At 40.5% G+C, this 23,304-nt stretch overlaps 1 protein-coding gene across 4 annotated transcripts in view; it reads right to left on the bottom strand.

Moving 5' to 3' along the window:
* The window catches only part of LRBA (LPS responsive beige-like anchor protein), a 623,871-nt gene that overhangs the window by 4,791 nt on the left and 595,776 nt on the right, over positions 1 to 23,304 (bottom strand). For all 4 annotated transcript variants that reach the window (XM_072975847.1, XM_072975846.1, XM_072975849.1 and 1 more), the window contains 3 exons: positions 8,406 to 8,507; positions 5,211 to 5,407; positions 301 to 452 (listed from right to left, as the gene is read on the bottom strand). In XM_072975847.1, coding sequence (XP_072831948.1) covers positions 301 to 452; positions 5,211 to 5,407; positions 8,406 to 8,507 — 451 coding nt within the window. The remainder of the gene's footprint in view (positions 1 to 300; positions 453 to 5,210; positions 5,408 to 8,405; positions 8,508 to 23,304) is intronic.

Genomic DNA, 23,304 nt, shown 5'->3' with positions numbered 1-23,304 from the left:
TCAATGGCGTCATCACAGACATACAAACATTTCACATTAAATTTTATACCAGAAAGTAAAGGCAATATAATTGGAGCCTTCGTTACTTAAATCCTGTCTATTCCTAGAGAACTCAGCCTTTGTCCAAGATTGGCAATGCCATCAGAAAGAAAATCACGCTTTAAAAAAAATCTCTTGGAAAACCCCAATATTCAATGGCTTTTTTGATTGCACAGGTGACCCTCACAACCCAGCCCATTTAAGTAAATTCCGTCCACAGGTTTTAAAGCCACCAGTAGTAGACCCTGATTCCAGTGTTACCTCTGGTCATAGGACAGGGCCATGGCCCGGATCCCGGCGTCGCAGCCTGGATAGGCAAAGAGCTGCTTGAGGTCAGACACCTGCCAGACCACGACCACACCGTTGTCTCCTCCCGTGAGCAGGTACTGCCCGTCCCGGCTCAGCTGGATGGCCTAGGAGACAGGCAACACTTAGGAGAGACGTGGCTCGGGGAAAACTGCCCCCCACCCCATTTCTGATGAATTCCCCACGATGCAGCTACTGCAGCGCACAGAGAAGGGAGAGAGCTTGTATTCCTGAGGCTTTAGGAAATCATGAGTCATAGAAGACTTTTGCCATTGTTCCAAAATCAAATGGGCAAAGTCAGGCAATGTTAGAGGTTTTGTTTTTTGTTTTCTTTAATTTTTGCTGACAAAATTTCTGCTTTTTAAGGATGAGGTGGCACACTCTTCCTGTTCTACAGTGTGTGCTGTGGATGGGGACCAGCTCTCTGTTGTGAGGAGCTTCCAGGCATCTCTCTGGTTGGAACGCAGACGTGCTAAGCCCATTTTGTGCCAAGGCCAAGCAGATAGTGCTAGATGACCTCATATCCCCAAGAACACCCTGCTGCCCCTGGGCTCCGGCCCCCCGGAGACCGCCTGCAGCTGGGGTGCCCTCCCTAGGCCCACGGGATTTTTACAGTGGCTGGGAAGACAGCTGGGTAGAGACCCACAACTTTCAGGTGCTGAAGCCCGGGTTAAGCATTTTCTTCTTGCCCCAGGACCGACCGCTTCTTGCTGGTCACAAAGCACAGACGTGCAATTTGCTCTTCAGCCCCAAAAGCAGGCCACCCCCTATTACATACAACGTTTAAAATTTTTTCCACGGTTGGAAAAAAAAGTCAAAAGAATAATATTTCATGACATGTGGAAATAATATGAATTCCAAATTTCAGTGTCCATAAATAAGGGTTATTGGAACATAGCCACACCCATTCATTTCTGGCTACTTTCACATGTAATTGCAACAGAATATAGAGCCTGCAAAACCGAAAATATTTACTATTTGTCCCCCTACAGAGAAAAGTGTGGCGACTCCTCTGATATAAAAGGTCCCTCCCCATTCCAAAAGCTGATTGTCTTACCCCTTCCTCTCCTCCTTTTCCCAGCTTATTGAGACACACATTTCCTTTCCTTACCTGGGTGGCATCGGGAGTTCTACAAGTCACTGCAAACACCTGTAGTCTTACGTCCACCAGGACACAGTGAACACAGGAATCCAGATTGTATGAGCGAGCCAGAAAGAAATTACCTACCTTCTGGAAAATATATTTACATTCTTCTGCACTCAGTTTCAGTATAGTTGCCTTAAGTCTTTAATCTACATTTTGCTCCCCCAATTTTTTTAAAATCATAGAAAATTAAGGACTGTTTCTTAGCCATTCAATTCACATTCATGCAAATGCCAACTTTTAGAGATCTCCTAAATATAGCTTATTCTCAAGGACACAAAAAATACATGTAACAAATAAAATCCCATGGGTGGAAGATAGTTACATGTAAGAAGTATTCTCTAAATTTTAACCAAATACAAATAGGAAGATTTTTCAATATGACTAAAAACCAATATCCTTTCCTCCCATTCATTTCACAAATGGCCATCTCTAGGGGGTATCTGGGAAAGGCAATGAAGACTACAACAAATAATTATTTGCTACACTTATGAAATTCAGCTGATGAAAATCCATTAACCTCATGGTTGTGGTTCACTTGAGTTTTATAACTTGAGGCTTTTTACTGGATAAGTGCTATATTAAAACATAAATTAAAACCATTAATCTTTAATTCTTTGTTCCAGAGTAAAGAATCTCTAATCCTAGTTCTGTGTTGAAATAAATAAGACCTCGACTTTCAGGACTACACATTTATCAGCATCTAAAACATTTTAATAAACCAGGTGCCTGCTGAGGCTAAAAAATATTTTGTTGGCCTTTCTCATGAGGGACTTGTCAAATTTCCCTGGACGTAAGAGCCAGGGTAGCATTTCCTGAACAGCACCCTATCACCCAGACCAGCATTCACATAGTTCTTAATTCTAGTTATCAGGCAGGGTTGAGACTAGAGATGTAAGAGGGCCCTAAGGACATGTTACTTCATCCTCAGAAATCCTGATGCCAGGACAACACTGAGGCTGCACTGGTTCTCAGGAGGCACCCACAGGCCACAGCTGTCTGCTGGGGACGATCACATCCTCAAACACAGCTTCCTCAGGAAGAGAAAATAAATGAGCTCCTCCGGGCGAAACGGTGGTTATCCCTTGTTTGGGATAACAGACCTTTCCTGCTCTAAACAGGCTGCCCACTTAAATTTAAGCTACTCATTAAGACATCTAAACATGCCTAGTTGATGTGCTATGATATGTTAACCAAATGCCACCGAACAATCTGGCATCTAAATAAAAACAGGTGGGAAGCCTTGATTAGCACAGAGGTTCCCCAGGCCGCCTGCCTGCAGGGTTCTCGGTATTTCAAAGAAACTTAATTTCTGATCTGAGCTAGTGACTAATTTGTTTCCACAGTCTCCCGTCCTTACAGAGGCTCCGACTGCAGGCCGGAGGTGGGACTGCTGATCCAGGATGTCCCCACTTCGCAGCCTGCGGTTTCCTCCCCTCTGTCCCCAGGCAGTGAGCTGTGACAGGGCGTCTCTGGGGCCGTGGGCAGGCAGGGCTCGTTTTAGGCCAGCTCGCTTTCATCACACAGTTGCCACTTGCAAGTTAGTATGATAAAGTGCAGGAGTGCTGGGGGAAAGGCGGTGGATTGTTTAAGCCTAAAATCCAGCGGGAAATCTTAGAGGGAAAAAACAATGGCCATAGGGCAGAGAGGAAAGGCCTGCGCGTGGGAACAGGCTGCAGAAGGCCTCCTGTGACCGACCGCCTCCAGGAGCTTCCCAGAGCCGTGGGTGCGAACCGAAATGCCACAGAAATGGTTTAAGCCAGCAAGGGATTTCAAATTATTTTACAGATTTATTAGTGTAGCTGACACTCTGATCGCAACTCAGAGTGACAGATGATCAGCATTATTATTGTGAAGAAAAGAAAGGAAAATCCTCTGATGTGCACTTGGTTTAAATGAAGGGAAAAGCGAAAGCTGTGTGAGTGTCCCCGCACATGGGCCTCTGCGGCGGTCAAGATGCGATGGAGAAACCCATGGAGAGAAAGGGAGGCAGAAGAAAGCCGCTTGCTGAGTGAAGGAGGCACCCAGTGGGATCGACATTCAGGGTTTCTGTTCCTCTATACCTCCTGACCCCAGGATTTACGTGAGAGAAAGGGGTGATCAGACCAGGTCTGGGAAACTAGGAGAACTTATGTCACCCTGTTAGCGCAGGCAGATAGCGAGATACGAGCAGAGAAACGGGGACACAGACCAAATGGCAGAAATTGGGCAGAAAGGAGGACCACAGGCCAAATGCTGGAAACCATATATTATGCAGGCACCAGGGGTCCTTGGGTAGAGAAAGAAAAGCAGGAACCTCTGGGCTGGTAAGTGGTCACACCTTTAGGGGTGATAAGTAGCCCAGAGGCCAACAAAGAAAGGTGGGAAAAGGCAGGAATCTCCAGTGTCCAAATGTAACCTTTTGCTTATTATGCCCTCATTTCAATAAAATTAGCCTTGCAGATTAGAAGTACCCATCATGCACTGACTCCACGACACTTCCAATCCAGACTAAATAAGGACAAAATCCCTTCCCTAGGGAAGGTGGAGGTGGTTTGGAAGTCAGGGAATACGACCCCAAACCCTTCCCTCCCCAGTGAATATTCCACCCATTCATTCTTACACTCTATGTAACCAACTTGCCAAAGAAACTTGGGGCGGCCGCTCACCTGAGCCTGCCCGCTCTCCCCTTGAGTGCACTATCCATCCTTTAATAAATTCTCACTTTACTTTTTTAACCACTACATCTTGTTTCTGAATTCTTTCTGGGATGGGACAAGAACCTGGAACACCGGCTGGATCCACCAGCCACAAGCCAAGCTGGCCCAAGTCAGGAAAAACCATGAGTGAAATGGCCAGAACCAGCTTAAAGCCACACTCCCAGGGCAGAGGCCTCTGCGACCCTCTTGCCACCCCCATGTGTCCTGGGTTCCCTCACTGTACCCGGTTCACCTGCACCTCCAACCCTGTCCCGGAAGGTGACAGGAACACCGGCTTCATTTTACCTTCACCTGCATGAAGATGTTTGGAGGTGAGAAATAAAGGACCTTGAAAAGGTAGCCTCTCCTAAGAGCAGTCCCTCCTCTCTTTTCAACCTTGAACACTTACTCCCCGTCCTGAGAATGAAGCAGGACGCACAGGGCCCGCCAGCACGACGTCCTGTATGCTGAAAGCAAAAACGTGTTGCCTGATTCACGTCAAAACTTGCAGCTCAACTTCCCTAACCTAGTGAGTCTGGGTCGTGTTACCCGCCAAGAAGTCAAGTCTGAAATGGGATGCTGGTCCCACACCGTCAGAGCCCAGACCCCGACCACCGTCAGCCTGCTCAAAGGCAGACGGTCCGGTTGATGGATGCTCTATGGCACTATTTTAGCTCTGAGACTCAGAAAACAACCACCTGCGGTGAACTTTCTTAGACAGAAAACCAAAAACAACAAAGAAAAAGAGCAGTGCCACTGAAAGCCGCCCAGGATGGCCTGGGTGAAAAGCTGAAGAAAAGCTCTCGGGCTGCAGGTCCCTCCTGGGCTTCACCCAGTGGTCTCAGGCGCTGGGCACCCGGATGCACTGGGGTCTGGGAGACACCAGCCCCACCCCAGTGCCACCTCACAACTCCCTCTTGGAGTGGAAGAGAGGGCCTTGGTTACTAAAACCAGAAGTTTCTTTGGTGAACCCTCTCCCTCCTCGCTCACCACACTTTGAGGTGAAAACACAGAAGGTTGAAAATTCTACAAGGTACACTCACCTTTATGTTGTCATCAGTTTCCATGGTGGCCTGGAGTTTTCCGTTCACACTGAATGTACAGAAGAAGCCATTTTCATAGAATATGACACAGTGACCCTCTCTTGAAGCTTGAATGAGTCTTGGGTTCAGGCAGTTTTCAGGGCCCTCCAAAGTCCTCAACAAGTCTCCATTCATGGAATGTATGAGACATGGTCCTTCTGAGAAAACAGGAGAAACAAAAGGCAAAATGACGTTTTTCCATGAGGACAGACAAATGTGGTCTGAATCTTGGCTGAGCACAGGTCCAGCAGGATGACAGTGCCATATTACAGCGGTTGAAGGCCTTCAAAAAATGATATATTATTTTGTAAAACCTGCACGCTGGCTGGAACTCACCTTCCACTTGGGAGAAGAGAAAGCTAGGTTGTACGTGTTCAAGTCCACTGCTCAAGAGACAGGAAGTTACTTTATGAAATTCATTATGCCAAGAGATGATAAAAAGTGGAGGAACTGAGAAAGGAACAGGACAGATTTCAAATCCTAGAAGAGTTTCCCAGACAGCTGGGCCTCTATCAAACATGGGGTGCCGCCAGGCACACTCTGATCCTCTACACCCCGCCCTCCCACCTCCCAGGCTCTCTGGTGGCAGCATCTGGCCTGTGTGGGGAGAACTCTAAGGTCCAAGCCTTCTTCCCTCCTGCTGCTCACTGCTCTGCAGTGAACGCGGCCCCGGGCAGTCCACTCCTTGCCCCCAAGTAAATCCACACAGACATCCTTCTGCCACTTCTGCTTGGTGAACAAGCCTGCTTGCCTGCTGTCCCCTGAACCAAGAAGCCGCACCCACCGCTCCCCGCTCCCCAGGCTGACCTGCAGGCCGAGCTGCCCGAGGAGGATGGAGAATCTGCCCAGTAGCCCTTCTGAGCAGTGCTCGGTCATCTTTGCTGAGTGCCTGCTACAGGTGGAGCAGGGGAGTAGGCAGCCAAAACTGCCTGTGTGATGAGTAGGTTCTAAGGAATGCCTGAGCTGGACAGAAGCAGTAACTAGACAGTGTGTCCTGCTCCTCTCCACGCTGCACTACCTGTTCCCTACGCGACTATTAAAGGTGCCTCTCGGCTTATTCTTGACCACTCAGGTTGGTAACTTTTTAGCGTTCTCGACGTAAACACGGAAGGCAGTCTTTGCTCTGCACAGTTTCAGCATGCAGGAATTTCAGTTATCGCTCTAAATAACCTAGTCCCTCAACACCCCAGTTCAGACGTCAGTTCTCACAGTAATTAAGTAAAGTGCACATTTCATGGCCAGCTCTTCAGCCCACAAATCACTACAAATAGCAGGTGTGCATCATTTCAGGTGACTGAGCCCATCACACCTTTTAGAGTCTCCAGGGAAAGGTCCCCGCATGTCTGTGACTCAGCTTGTGCACAGACAGCAAACTCTGTAGCTGTGTTGCCTCCTTGTCCACCAGTGATAAAACTATGACATTTTACACAAATGCATCATCGGAGGAGGGTGTCGGCCTACAAAGGTAAGTTAACAGTAAGGACAAGAAAGGTGATAAAGCTGAAAGTGAAATGTGAATCAAACCTAAATGGAGTTAGAGAAGAGCAAGCTGACCGAGGGAAAGCTGGGGCTGCTGAGACACCGCAGATGTGGGTCCAGGGGACCTGACTGATGGGAGCTGGGAAAGTGGCTGTAACCAATATGAGGATGTCCCCGAAGAAGCGATGACAGAAAAATCCTTCACATTAAAGAAAACCTAGGAGGTGTTATATGACACTGAAAGCACAGAAGACAAAATGTCGGAAGCTAATCCAATCTTAGGAAGGAGTCTGACAACTAGTCAAGGCGCAGAAAAGATTCTCAAGTTACTTGGGGAGAAGGGGCAGGCACTGTTTAAAGTACTCTCGCTATGTTTTTCACAAAGAAATAAAATACTTTCATTCTCAATGTGTCTAATGTTTTAAATTACAGTGTACTAAGTAAGTAAATGTTGAGTTTTACTATTTTCTTCATGTCCATATATATGTATGTGTATGTATGTACATATAACACTGAACAGGAAAATGTTTAATGTTTTGGTATAAATTTTTAAAGACCATGGAACAATCATAAAATCTCCCACTGGTTAAAATTTCCCATTGATTATTAGTAATCTTAGTATTTCCCACTGAAATTATTGGTTTTCAGTCTCATTGCATGGTTCCATCTTGCACAGTCATTTTAATGGTCCCACACCACTGTGCAAAGTGAAGACAGCCTGTAATACGACAGGTTCATTTTATATGTCCAACTTGGATCACAGATAGTCTAAGAACTCATGTTAGCTCAGGATAAATGAAATCACTGGGTGTAAGAAGGAAAGAAACTCAGTAGTTACAGAATTCTTGCTATTGTTATTTCATTGTTTTGACCAACTAAATTTTTAACCACAATCCTCTTGCTAGCTTGACTTTTATAGTTCAAAAGACAGATAAGGTGACTCAAAAACTCTACACATCCCCATTAGATAAACCTAAAAGACATGGGATTACAGTAGTTTTTTTTGTGTTCAGACGTCAGTCAGTTCAGGGCAGAAGGACAGAGAGATGGATAGACTATTACAGTCAAATAAGCAGTGAACTGGAAACAGCTCTGTTCCTGGTCAGATCCTGATTTGTTGTGTGTGCTCTTGGAAAGCTTGCTGAGTATCTTTGGCCTAAACATACGATGATGCAAAACTCCAGGCAAACCAGCTTAATTTAAGCATCTTTCCACTCCGTTCTCAAAGCCATCGTGGCCCCTGCCTAGTTCAGAGACTTGGAAGGTGAAACAGACTGCGTCAGGAGTTCCCATTCAGGTGTGAGATGGAACCCAGCCCAGTCGGAGTCCAGAAGGATAAACAAACATACAAAGGTGGTCCTTGTTCTTGCCCCACTCTTTAGAGCAAAGCTGTGAAACTGAGCTTTCTGCAGTGATGGAAATGTTCCCTTTCGGGGCTGTCCAACACAGTAGCCACTAGTCCTATGTGAACACTGAGCCCCTGAAATGTGGCTAGTGCCACCAGGGAACTGAATTTTTAATTTTATTTCCTTTCAGTGAACGTAAACAGCCCCGTGTGGCTCATGGCTACCGTAAGAGCGTAGCTCTAGAGAAAGAGGCACCAAATTCATCCTTGGTGATGTGTTACTAGGAGATACCCCACAATGTATCCATTTTATGAAAGCAACATAGATTTACCTTTAGAACCACTTAACACCAGGCCCAGCTCAGCACAGACGGCAGCACAGGTGACCTCGCAGTCGTGGCCCGTCAAAACGGCCCGCGGGGCGGCGGTCTCACCTTTAGGGAGAAACAGGTAAAAGAACAAATCAATTCAGGTTCATGCAGGGGTGACCTCCCTCTACTCAGATTAAATAAGCAAGAATTTGTTCCTAATTCCCATTATACCTAAATTTTTAATCTATAGCTTGGGAATTTGTCCCAAAATCCTGTTTTAGGCGTAGATCCAAACTATATTCTATAGTTTGAGGAACACGTGTTGCTCAATTTCTAAACCTTACATGATTATCAGGCAACAGACAATAGTTTAAAAGAGAATAAAATAAGACAAAAATCTGCATTATAAACGGCCTTAGGTACTTTGGAAATACAAATACGAGCCCCTTGGTTAGATGATTTATGAATGAATTTATAATTCACATTTCACAGAAAGGTGGTCTCCTCAGCTCCCCCCTCACCTAGGCCGCCTCCTCTGTGGGCCACTGAGACCCCTGTCACATGAGGACAGTCTTAACCAGGGTTCACGATATCACAAAGCAGCTCTTCTCTTACTTACTGTCTTTTCTAAGTTCTGTTTTATCCTGATACAAAATCTTAACAGAGTATGTTTCTCGATGGTTCATTCAAAGCACAGAGGGGGAAATCAGACTGTTAAATGTGATTCTACTGATGGTGACTGACAATTAGGGGAGGGGGGTGAAGGAGGGATGGGGGACTATCCAAGTACTGGGAGATGCTTCAGAACATTCTCACCAGTAGAAGTCATCCTGTATCTCAGTCCCACACTGAAAAGACCATGGGCTGGTTGACCAGGAACCCCACTGTGAATGGCCCAGCACTGGCAAGTAAAAACAGTGATGGGCCTGGCGGGTGCCTTGATTTCACGTCTGAATTCCTTTTTTAGCCTGAAACATGCTATTTTAAGACAAACGGGTCCTCCTACTTTTATAGTCTCTGGGGACGAAGGCACAAACGCCTTAATGAAAGGGGCCGGTGGCAGCATTCTTAGATGTCCTTGATGAGGGTTGGCTGCATAGTCTGACTGACAAATGATACTGTGGAATCCACAGGGGCAAATGTGCCCAGAAAACAGGTCACTACTGCCAGCTGTGGAACTCTGTGGAAAAGAATAACTTGTTATCCTAACCGCATACGCTTGGAACAGTCACCCACCCTGATGAGAGAGGTCGGGCAGATCAGGGAAAATCCAGCAGAAACCTACTGCCCTTGGAAAGGCAAATGCTGGTGGTCAAAAAAATCTCCTAGTGGGTTTTAGGATGGTCAGTGTCCTCTGAAATGTCATGCAAATTTATGTGCATGCCTATGCTTGGGGGGGTGCGGGAGCAGGGGAGGAAAACAGACCTTACTGAATGAATGTACACAGATCCAAGCCAAACCAGGAGAGGCCTCCACTGGGAAGACAGAGCCTGGCTTCTGTGCTTCCAGCCCCACTGCCCCTGGGCCTGCAGTCACTTCATGTCTGATCGGCTCCCTAATTACCACAGTGCGTTCACCGGAGGGCATCACACACAGCCGTGTCCCCACAGTGTCCTTCCTGGCTTCCGGTGACTATAGGTACTTATGGGTACTTCTGAGTGAGACGTAAGTGAAGAGATACCGTATTAACCTCCACACACGCTATATGCAGTCAGACACAGGAACTGGCCTGCACGCTTGGTGACAAAGGGAGACCTCAAATGACATAATAAAAGGCCAGGGGTAAGTGGAACAAGGGGCTTGGTTTCATTTGATTCAGTTTTAAAACTGCTTTGGGGAGAGAAACCCCCCTTAATACAATGTTTACTAGACATTTTCTAAACCAGAAAGCATATGTTACAAGAGCAACTATTTTTTTCCTTAGAAAATACATAAATTTGGGAAATTCGTTAAGAAAAGAAGCAAATAACGCAAACCAATCTGAACTACCTAAATTTCTGTTGGAGTTCAGTCTTGCCACAAAAATTAGAAATAAATGTGTTCTTAAAAGTCACCAATACTTCAGCCCCAATTCATGGTTTCCTCTCCTTTTCCACAAAAATACCATACAATGTTAATTTTGAAATGCATGGCTAATTACATCTATTGGCAACCTTTTTAAAACCAAGAATTGAAAGCATTAGGATCTAAGGAGTCTATTCTCAGTGTGACTGTCCCTTTTTTGATTTCGTAAGTTATCGTTTTATGGGGGGTGGGATTCGTGTTTTAACCTGAATTGTCTTGGAATTCCTCGGTGGAAAACGAAAGTCTGAAGACGACTGACAGCAGTGTAAGCGGAGGGCAAAGCAAACAGAGGACAGATGGGTAATGGGGACCCAGAGGACGTTGTCGCTTAAGCATGCCAATGCTAACTTTTTGTTTTATAGATCTACGAACATTTTCTCAGGGACATGGGGAGGAAGTGAGAAGACTGCTGTGAACTGGATTTCTTTCTTTAATGTCAAACAGTTGAAATACTGAGAGTTTTCCATGACCATGAAGTTAGAGCTTAGGCAGCCTCACAATTAACCCCATGAAGTGAATTAAGATATAAGCATTCTTTTTTGTAACTCTTAATTTTTTTATAAGTATGCTTTACTTACAAAATACTAGTTTCCAGTAATCAACACTATACCAATCATTTTCCCCTCCACAAATCAGAAGACGCGCGCTCATGCTGTGTAATTAAAACACTGAAAAAAAGACTTCTTTTCCGAGGGCCTGATCTCTACATAAAGAATGGTTCAAGGCTAGGTCTCTGACTTCAAAGTTTGGCAGGAAGCAGGTTAGGCAGTTCAGGAAATCCGAGGAGTGGGGTGGGGTGGGGTGGGGGTGGGGCAGAATGGAAAAGAAAAGGAAAGGAAAAGAAAACCAAGAAATTGAAAGCATAAGAGTAGACTTCTGGTCATTGGGTTCTTCTCAGGTACCTGGTTTCACAAACTCACTGGATTTCCTGCACAAAGACTTGTGCTACAGAACTTTCCTCCCCTTTAGGAAACGCACATGAATGGCCTCTAAAAATCCACATTCAACAATATAAGGATTCATTTCCTCCAAGAAAAGCTATTTCCAGTCCTGTTTCAGGACTGAACCCTGCATTCCCTTTATTACACACGGTGCAGATCGAGTGCTCTTGACATTTTCTCATTGAAAAATCTGTTCGAAATAAATACTTGGATTTGTTTAAGTTCCAATGAACCAAATGTTTTACATATTAAATTTTCACTAAAGCAAATAGAATTATATGATATGGGATTTAAATCCAACAGGTCCAAACTGAGAAGTTCATCAGGTATTTGGGAAGCCCTTGGGATGAAATTACAAAGGGCAGAGGGCACCCAGGCTTCACATGAGGCTCACAGAATCCATTTCTTTCTCTGTAGTTACACGGTTACACCTCCTGCAACACAGCGATACCATCCCACGTACCAGTAACAGTGTGCGTACGTATCTGTGTACGTTTGTTTGGAAAGTCTAGAAACAAAATCTGGGAACCATGCAGTTCACTCTCACAGCAGCATTCACATCTGCCAGTCCCAGCTACTCATCAGAGCAGAGTTAGTACCGAGGGGGAAAATCAGCTCATGTAAGACAATACTGGCCTTAGATTATTTTTTCAAAGACCTCGAAGCTCTGGCCATCTCTCACTGAAGTCTCTAAACCGAATAAAGAGCAAGGGGAAAAGTCTTCTGAAAAGTATCAGGTTAATTCTTTGATAAAAACTTGCAGCAGTTAATGGGTACAAAAAGTCTTTACTTTTGCTTTCTGAGATAGTTAGAGCTACCAAAAGCTAGGTCATAAAGCAGAACAGATTCCCTTAAGAACCTCTTAAAGTCTTACTGCTTGAAAAATCGTCATGGCTTTTAGTAAAGCTGAAGAGAAAAATTTATCTTGCTGCTGGTTTAAGGGGCTACACTTCAACTTCTTCTTAAAGAAAAATAAAAAGAGAAAGGATAGACTTCTTGGATTGCTTTGAAAAGCTTGAGCAATTACTTCAAAGGAAAGGGCGTCTTTGTCCGGAGAGCAGGTTTATGACTACTGATGCAAATCCCAACCAAAGGCTGAAAAGGATACTCAGTCCATCTTTATGGATGGCCTTAAAGGAAGATGAACAAGTCAAAGGAGATTAAAGACAGTCCAAATCCCGCCACGAACACCAGGGCACGCCAGTTTTCACTGATGTGCTTTTCTCAGTACCTAAGACTGAGTATCAGTTACTGACTTAACAGACACCATTATAACTACCAACTTGCATTTAAGCAGAGCAAGATCTCTATAATACCCACCAAGCATTTATATTGGACCTGTGTTTTAAAATATTAGGTGAAATGTTTTACACCATTAGGCAGAATAACAAATGCTGTTATTAACTGGTTCTTTGGTGCTCTCGTAACGCTAAGTGTATTTCTCCATCAAATGGACTCTGAACCACTTGAAGTTATGCCTGAAAGAAGAGAAGAAGGAAACTAATTTCTCTAGTATCCTGTTCATAAATATCCAATGAGAAAAATATTTCAAAAGATCTGTCTCTATTAAGGGAAAGGGGATTAATAATCCAGGTCAAAACAGACCTGACAAGTACTTCTGGCAAACTCAGAGTTACATTTTAAAAAAATGAATAAAGTTCTTGGTATTTTTGGCATCATCTCCTCAGTCTTAATGAAAATCAAATTACTTTTAAAAGGCACTGCAAAATTCTCATTAGCAGTTTAAATACATTGTTAACAGCAGAGAGGGCGTCGCCTTCATTCATTCACCTCTTCCATACCACCTATCATGACATGAAGTGCAGGTCAACATTCCCCTATTCAGTTTTACAGAGATAAAATTAGGTCTTCCAATTAATACTTAGGTTAGATGACGTCTCGGACAGAAGTTAACACTTTCCATTTGTTTACTCATTCATTCCTTCACTCCTTCTTTGACTTAATAACATTTACTGGGTATACATCATGTGCACTGCATTTTTGGTGCATGGCATTTGGCCTTGTATTTTTGGTGATTAGATTTTATTTTTCTCTCCTACTTTTTTTTGGGGGGGTCTCTTTTTTTTGTGGGGGAGGAGGTTAATTAGGTTTATTTGCTTATTTCTTTTTAATGGGAGGTACTGGGGATTGAACTCAGGACCTTATGCACGCTAAGCACACACTCTACCACTGAGCTATAACCTCCCTGCTAGATGATCTGATTGAAAACGGTCACTGAGTCAGGTTTTGCTGACCTTACCATAAACTAATTTCTGTTATAAATATCTCATAAATACCTATTATAAATATCTATTATTGGAGGGGGCAAGGTATAGCTCAGTGGTAGAGTGTGTCTTTAGCATGCACAAGGTTTTGGGTTCAATAGCCAGTACCTCCATTAAAAAAATAATAATTAATAAATAAATAAACCTAATTACCTCCACCCACCCCAAAGAAAATACGTCTGTTATTGGAAAGGTCAAAAAGCTGTCCTGAAGTCCAAACTATTTATTACAACTGAATTTTTATACAAAATGAATATTTACCATCAATTAATAAAGTACTTAAATGAAAGCAACCAGTATAACTTTCCAGTAAAATCTAATACCTCTTAGAGACATAAAACAAAATATAAAACTGGCTTTAAAAGAAGATCATTTCAATAGAGTACTCATTTTGAACAAAAATGCAAGTTTACTTAAGAACCCAAATACATAATTAAGTTACTAAGTGTATACAGATTTAAGAAAATCTAAATATTGTATAATGTATGTCAGCCGTTTCCTAGAGCTGGATACTTCTGTTCTTAACGTGCCTTTTGTTCCATTTTACATCCATCTGATTACTACCAAACATTCACCAACAATAAAGATTCACATGGAAATTGAATCCTAAGCTTTCTCAGTGGCTCACCATAATGGTCAATCAAGGAAGGAAATGGTTTTTTGAAGCAGAAATGAGGTTAGTTGCTAAATCTTTCCATTAACTTCCTAATTTTTCAATGGGAATTATACTACTACATTTTAATTATACAAAGAGAAATTTTCCAGGTTGGTTCTATTCATTCCATCTCCACTAACCCTTCCCCCCACCCCATTCACTGTGGTCTCTTTGAAAAAAAAAATGTCGATTTTGTTAAATATATAGACTACAGAAAACAGGCCATAGATGCGTTTAGGGTGTGACAACCAACAGACAGTAAATTTTGGTAGCTTCCTCTTCTAAATAATATTAGAATTATTAATGCAAGACAATATAATACTACGACAAAAATCAGTAATAAGTTCTTGTTTTATAACCTTTACTCCCCTGCTATGATACATGTATGTGTATATATGGTGTTTATGTCAATGAAATCATCCTCTGACACTACATTAGAAGGTGGTTTTGTGTGAGTATATACCGCCTGCTGTATAGTTAGAAGTATAACCCTAACACATGTAATAATATTTTAAAAATACAGAATCCAATCATGACATATAACTGTCCTAAGAACTCCGTATAACAAAATTATATTGTCCTTTGTAAATACAAAGAGTGCTTTGGTGATAACGTTGCATCAAATTCTCTACAACTGGTGGTCCAACGAAATCAAATTAAATGTGCTGTACAGTTTAGTGGTTAAGAACGGTGCCTCTGGCCTAGAGTGCCTGGGTTTGGATCCAGGCTCCAGCGCTGCTAGCTACGTGACCTCCCCTGGGCAAGTTCTCATGGTTCTAGTAAGATCCAGGAGCTTCAAGGCCAGGGCAGAAAGTAAAGGCTGGTAATCTCCCTGTGCCTCATGTATAAAACAAGGATAATACCAGTAGTTACCACAGAGGACCACATGATGATTAATGGTTACTCTGTAAAGTGCTTAGCTAGGATGGGTCCTGGCACAGAGTGAGCACCCAGTGAGCACCATCCAGTAGCACAAGCAGCGGCGGCGCCGGGGCAGCAGTGGAGTCATGCACATTTCCACCCTCTGTTGCAGACACTCTTTTCTGCAAAATAGAATATCTGATCCTGTGCCACATAAATGCCAATTAGAGGTAGTTCTCACAACTACTGTTTCTTGTCAAGGAGAAAATACACCTTCTTTTCTAGAAATTATACTTTGATTTCTCCCATTCCTCCTCCTCTTTGACTTTCCAGTCTTCCCGGACAATCCATTTAATTCTGATACAACTACTCACACCTGGAATCCTCGAGCAGGAAGTGAAGGTACACTATCATCATAAGGTATTTTCCTCCCAAGTAAAATATCTTTATTGTCTCTGATTATCAACATAATACACGCTCATTATAAAACATTCAATAATTTAGTAAATTATGAAGAAAATGAACTGCCTCAAATTTCCACTACATAAAAACCATTGCTAACATTTTGCTGTAATTTCAGACTTTTTTCCTATGTATAAATACACATAGGATACAAGACACAGATAGTTAAAGTCTATCATATTATTCACATAGTCTGGTGATCTTTCACAGTTAACAATAGAAAGGGCATATCCTTCTATGTCACTGTCACAAGTTCTTCATACACTAATGGCTGTACAGTATTTCACTGTGTGGACACATCAAACTTTACTTAACTAATGTACTTGTTTTATCCTATTTTCTTGAGACTTTTCATTTCACAATTCCCCATAGAGGGGTTTGCCTCTGACTCATTGATAGCTCCTGTAGCTGCACATGGGTGTCTAGTAAATATAAACACTGTAAAATTCTGCCTCCAAAAAAGAATACAGATATTAGAAAATTTGTTGAAATGCAATCTTGTTCATATTTATTGATATGTAACATTATGATTCTTATGAATATAAAATACATGGAAAATAAAAACAGCTAACTGTTTTTATCTATCTATCCTAAATGCCCAAGTCACACAAAATTCTTTGTAATATATCCTCCTTAACATTTTTAAGGGTCCTTTTTTAAAGACACGCAAGTCAGGCACTAGTGAAAAGTAAAGAGGGTTTTCACATCTTTAGCTATTAGAAACATCCTGGATTTGACACCAAAAGCAAAAAATAAACCAGGAGGATTACATGAAAACTAAAAAGCTTCTGAACAACAAAGGAAACTATCAACAAAATGAACAGGCAACCTATGGAATGGGAGAAATATTTACAAGTCATATACCTGATAAGGGGTTAATATCCAAAACACAAAGAACTCACATAACTCAGTATCAAAAGAACAAACAATCCAATTACAAAATTGGTAGAGGATCTGAATAGACATTTCTTACAAAGAAGACATACAGATGGCTAACAGATACAGAAACAGTTATTCACCATCACTTATCATCAGGGAAATGCAAACCACAATGAGATGTCACCTCACATCTGTTAGAATGGCTTTCATCAAAAGGACAAGAAATAAAAAGTGTTGGAGGATGTGGAGAAAAGGGAACCCTTGTGAACTGTTGGTGGGAATATAAGTTGGTGCAACTACTATGGAAAACAGTATGGAGATTCCTCAAAAAATTAAACATAGAACTCTCATATGATCCAGCAAGTCCACTTCTGGGTGTTTACTTGAAGGAAATAGAAACACTAATTTAAGAAGCTATCTGCACCCCCATGTTCACTGCAACATTATTCACAGTGGCCAAGACATGGAAACAACCTAAGTGTCCACAGATGGATAAGTGAGTAAACAAAATTTTACACACACACACATACACATACATGATGGACTATTACTCAGACGTAAAAAGGAAATCCTGACATTTGTGACAACATGGATGGACCTTAGGGACATTATGCTGAGTGAAATAAATCAGACAGAGAAAGACAAATACTATACGATCTCACTTACGTGTAAAGTTAAAAAAAAAACCACCAAACTCATAGATACAGAGAACATACTGCCAGAGGTGGTGAGAGGGGGGTGAAATAGGCAAAGATGGTCAAAAGGTACAAACTCCCACTATAAAATAAGTCTTGGGGACCAAGTATACAGTATGATGATTCTGGTTAATAACACGGCATTGCATATTTGAAAGTTGCTGAGAGAGCAGATCTTAAAAGTACTCACCAGAAAAAAAAAATTGTACCTACGTGTGGTGATGTTAACTAGACACTGTGGTGATCATTTCACGATAAATACAGATACCAAATCACAATGCTGTACACCTGAGACTAATACCATGTTATATGTCAATTACTTCTCAATTTAAAAACAAAAAAAACATCCTGACCCTGCCCACCCTAGGAAATAAGGCAATCTTTATTTCCTTAGGGTGATGGTTGTAGAAAGTTGCAGAAAGCCACAACTACAAGAATGTTGTAGACAGCTACGAGCTACAAGAATAAAAACTAAAAAGCTCAACAAAGTACTTTTAAAAATGGGGCAACTGTAAAAGAAATCCTCAGAGGCATTTAATACTTAATTTCATATAAAATGGGTCTCTTTTCATAAATTCTCAGGAATATTTAAAGAACACAGGAGGTATATATGCACAAGGCTGTCATATAAGTTCTCTAAAGAAACAAACTCTTTGGAAGGTGGTAAGGTCAGTCTGCTACGTTGTTCCAGGACGTCTTAATCAAAAGTATCCTTAATAGTTAAACACACACACACACACACACCCCATTCTAAAAGTAGAAGAGTCCTGATTTTAGGCTTAAGAAAGAAAGGAAAGGGAGGAGGAAGTAGCTTGCAACTTCAAAGTATATTCAGTCTCGATTAAATGAAAGAAGAAATGCATTTAAAACTGCCTTCGGGAACCTAAACTTCGTTGACTAGAAAGAATTTATCCTTTCTAACTAATGGTTAATTTCAGCCCTTGTTTGAAATTAAACTTCCTATCTAAGCATAAAGTATTAGACAGTTTTTTTCAGGGTGGCACTATTAACATCTACATATGAAGATACTCAGTTTCAACCCGAGGCCATACATCACCATCAGTTCTTCTGTTCTCATATTTATACGGCCAGAGCCTACGGGCTGAATGGTATAGTCATTTTTTTTTTCCTGCAACTAAACAAGGTAAATAAATGTGATATATTGGCACATCACCCCACCACTCTGCATATGGTGCACATTAAGGTTGTATTCATTTGCCATATGAATATAATTCCTTTTACCACATCTACTATTAGTTACAAGCAGTAAATACAGAGTTGTTTTGCTGGAACTGGAGGGCCTGCATTACATCATGGAGCACTAAACATCCTGGACCTTCTGGAGAATTTCATAGACGTAGTTTTAATGTCACCTGAACTTGAACACTGCCAACATATTGCTTCAAACCCTGCTTGATGAATTCTTCAAGGGAAAAGGAAAAACACAGGGTAATCTTAGTGTTAGTGTTGCAGCACAAACCAAAAGGAGAGCCACAAGGAAAGTTCTTGGTGAGAGACACAGAGGAGCTCACGTTATTGACAAAGAATCAGAGCAAGAGTCATATCCCAGATATAAAAAGGCTGCTTGTTTCAAACACGGTTTTCATATTCAGAATCTAGGGAACATGAGAAACCTAATGTTAAAAATCTCATCTCAACAATTTTCTCCAATTCTGCTGACTGAAGACCTGTGATCAACATGACAAGAGTTTATCTCAGGACAAACTGTGATGCTTTGTTTCATTAGGCGTATATTGTGCCTACATTTTCCTTGAACAAAATATGCGTTATAACGTCCAAATCCAGCCTAGCGTCGGGCAAAAGAGAAAGTGATTTCTTTTACAAACTCATGTGGGTCAGCACAGATGTACGTATCTTGACACTTGTGACCCCAAAATAATACATCACAGGCAATTAAAAACAAAGTACACCTGTTTTAACAAGCCCTGTTTTTCAGATTTACCAACGGTAAGTCCCCAAATACATCCAGCAGATGGCGCCCTAGGACGCCTACTTTGCTTGTCTTACTTCCAGCTATATTTTGTCAAGACAAAGAATAAGGATTTATTGGTAGCCTCAGTAAAGCATATTAGGGTTTAGGACAAAAAGAACATAATTCCTAAATATGTGCACAAAAATATACATATGCATAAGCACACGTGCACAGGGGCAACTAGCAAATGAGTCACACCTGGACGTACTGTGATGCAGCTTTTCTTATAGACTTGATATGAACAGTCTATGTATATCAGTAGTATTTACGGTCAGATGGCAAGATCATTCTAAATTCATTAAAAAAAAATTTAGAATGCCTTAAAGTTAGAATTCATTTTTAATTATAGCAGGAATGTCTCATTAGGGTGATACTAGTAAAATTAACAACAGTAGGATTTACGGTAATGACTTAAGTGATTGATGAGAGAATAACAAAATGAAGTTTTACACAGAGAAAGAGCAGGGCAGCTTTGGCATACAGTACTTTAAAAAACAGCTCTGTGGTCTGTGAGTGCCGGCCTTATGGTTAATAAAACCTTCTTTCTAATTAACGGTGCTGAAATATTCTTAAAGAACAGAATCTTGTTATGAAAAAAAACTTAGTTTTTTTTCCCCTTTGGTAGACGCCATTCCCATAAAGGAGAAAGCTGACATAGATTAGCATGTCTGATTGCAAAGAGGAAAAAAAAAAATGCCACCTTTCAATCAAATCAAAAACAGAATGTGAGAATGGAAAACTACTTTACTGAAAATAGTACACACACCATCGATGCAACACCTCACAGTCAGTGACTGTTTGCTTCGAAAGCTAAGCACACAGTTGTGTGGCTTTAAAAAAAAAATTACTCATATCTAAAAATGCTTAATATTCATTTATTTCTAAATGTTTAATAAGTGTTTAAGTTTATGAGCTATTAATACAATGAAAATAGTGGATAAAGAATAACTATTTTGTAAATTTTCACCTTGATTATAAGAACATTTTAAATTTAAAGTATTTAAATGTCAACTGAATGCATCAGGGAACGTTTTCTTCAAAATTTGGAAATGTACAGTCTGGATAGCATTGTTCTGATGGCAAAAGGAGTATTTCAGGAAAAGCATTTTGGTGGACAAGATTCAATTCTAAAACACAAAGAAGAACCAGAGAAAAGACAAATGCTTCCATGTAGAAAATGACTTTCATTGAAATGTTCTTGGTTAAATTTACTTTAAAAAATCCACAACTAAATGGTATCCTATCTTAATTTTTCTTCTCATTAAGAAAATTACATTCCACAAGAAATAACAATAGAGACAACAATAGAGTCAAAAATGAAAAGCTCTCTGTTGTACAGGAAAACAAGGCTTTTGCTACAAAACCTAGGCAGATTTCATAAAACATGTGCATCCTTTTAAAAGTCCCAAGTTATGCTATAGCTAGGCTTTATCCAGTCTGAATTAGTCTGATTTTGCCTGAGCAATGTGCATATTAATACTGGATAACCTGATTTAAAAAAAATAGTACTAATGCTATCAACTTTACATAGAGCACCAACATTAGATTTGCAGAGAATAACATAGGCTTATGACACCAGCAGGTAACATTACTAGTTTATTCTCATGACTTTTGAAAAAAAAAAAACAACTAAATACTTGAATGAGACCTATAAAATGCAGAAAAAGCAACAGCCTAATTAAAAAAATTAATTTTTCCTTCAAAGTGAGAAAAAGTCTAAATTCAAAAATTTAAGTTGAGGAGTTGTGTCAATTTATAGACCATGCTGCAATTATGTATATAAAAGCCTGACTCTTTCTTACAGGTCAATTATATTGCATCCAAGAGGTACAATAGAGAAATAAGCATAACCTGCACGTCCTCCTCTGAAAAGCTGTGACTTGAGCGGCTGCATCGAGGAGCCATCAGTGAGCCACAGGCTTATAAAATCGGAACCAGCTTGCATGAATGTTGAAAACACAGTTCATAGGCGGTAAAAAAAAAAAAAAGTCTTTGTTTTTGTTTGTTTGTCATTTTCTTTTGAAAAGCTTCGACTGGCTTGTTCATTTTTCCATTCTAATGTGTGGAAATTCTCATTATATGAAAAAATGCTTATTTGTCTTTCTCCTAGATTCATCCTTCAAAGCTAAAGCAAAATTAAATTGGGACATTAGACGATATAAAAGAGCCAAAAAGGACGAGGTTCACTTTGGGAAAGGTAATTTAATTTAGTCAAGATGCATTACAATTTTCTAAAATTTTTATTAGATGTGCTGTTCCGTTATTCTGTTATTTTTTTTCCCTTTCATTACCAGCATTACTAGGAGTTAATGTCCACCATACTGCAGACAATGAGAGGGTACAGATGAAGTGCTTTATGAAAAATACAACATTATAATATATACTCTAATGCCAACTAGATGGTGTTCGTGTGGTGATTTATTTGCTCTAAGCATTCTGTGCGTCTGGTAACACCTTAAGTCAGTTACTATTGTTGCTTTCATTTTATAGACAAGACAGAAGGACCACAGCAAAGCTTAGAACTTTGGTTCACATATTATCTTGTTTACTGAATTCATATTTTAAAAGAGCAAAAGACTCCAGTGTTTGGTCAGTCCTATTTGACTCATTTTTTTTTAAATAGGATATGCGTATAAAAAACCATCCCTGGGGTGATTTATAAAGTATTTAACTATATAAAAATATATTTCTCCCTTCTGGAAAACTGAATATTTCTAATTTTAAAATATACTTAAACTTTTGAACTGTAACAACACTTACAAACAAGTGTAGCTAGTAAGCCTTCAGCTACTTCTCAAAATACCCATTGGGAATGACATACAGAACATGGTTAGGCCAAGGATTTAAAAACAAACAAACAAACACAGTTTTTTTGCATTTAGATCACTCTATGTTCATGAAACATCTCCCAGTGTTTTAAAGCAAAAGAAAGTTCTTTCAGAATATTTTCACATAAATAACAAAATGATATATTTATTATCTAGGTCAAATCTAGGTTTGTCTGAGCTAATTTAGTAAATCTCAGTAACTGAATTTACGGAAACAGGAAAAAAGAAATCGAAAGTAGTCACTGATCCTAAGAAGGAGCAGAATGGCAGGGTCCACAATGAAAAGAAAACGAAGTACTTCTCAAAAGAACGTGAAAAACAGACCCCCCCTCCACCAAAGTGAACATATTTCAAGTCATTGTAATTACATATAAAATGGAGATGTCTGTGAATATGTGAAACACACACACGTACACACTACCCACCGCAACAGAGACACACGCACAAAGTCTGATCAGATTACAATGGCTGCATTAACCACAGCGTCCCAGCCTTAAGGTTGTTTTTCATACTCTAGTTGTGTAGGGAATTATCCTTGTTTTGATTAAAATAAGAAATACATATTAGAGGTTCATGGAATACAAGTTTTGTTTCACCACCACACCAAACAAAATACACAGAGAGCAGAAACAGCCTTGATAAAACACTTTGCACACACTTCTTTTAAAACTCTACTGGCTCTTGACTAAATTTTTTTTAAAGGTCTTACTTTCATACAAATAATGTACATTTAATAAGCACAGCTTTAAGAAGTCAATCCAAAATATGATGGATTTAAACATACTCAGACGGTTTTATAATTTGGGGCTGAGTACCACAGTATTCAAGGTAAAGAAATCAGGAACCACACGACCCTTCCTTAACCAAATACATTCCAACTTGCTTTAAATTAAGAAACTGTAAATATTTAAGAGCAGTTAAAATGCTCTACCTTATGAAGTAAAAATCTAAAGCTATTCTTGCAGGAACTCTTCAGTGTTGTCATAATCATTTTAATTAAATTCTCATTTTTCAGGTGGTCCCTTTAATTGTTTTTTCCTACTTCTTAATGTGTTTTTCTAAAGCCATTTCTTTTCTGCAGCTGTGTGCGATTGGTTTTAATGGTAGCTGCTTCCTTTTTTGCCTTCTGTGAATTACAATTTTAAATGGTTACACATTTTTTGTTTTACTGCCCTCAGCACAGTTTCATAAAGATGTTTAAGGCTGTTGGTGAACATTTTCATTTCCCATCTGAAAAACCAGGAGCCAATTTGAATA

This window comes from Vicugna pacos, chromosome 2 (genome assembly GCF_048564905.1).
Source record: "Vicugna pacos chromosome 2, VicPac4, whole genome shotgun sequence".
In the NCBI taxonomy this organism is placed as follows: Eukaryota; Metazoa; Chordata; class Mammalia; order Artiodactyla; family Camelidae; genus Vicugna; species Vicugna pacos.
Note: the sequence above shows the minus strand (reverse complement) of the source record. Positions and strands in the feature narration are given on the sequence as shown.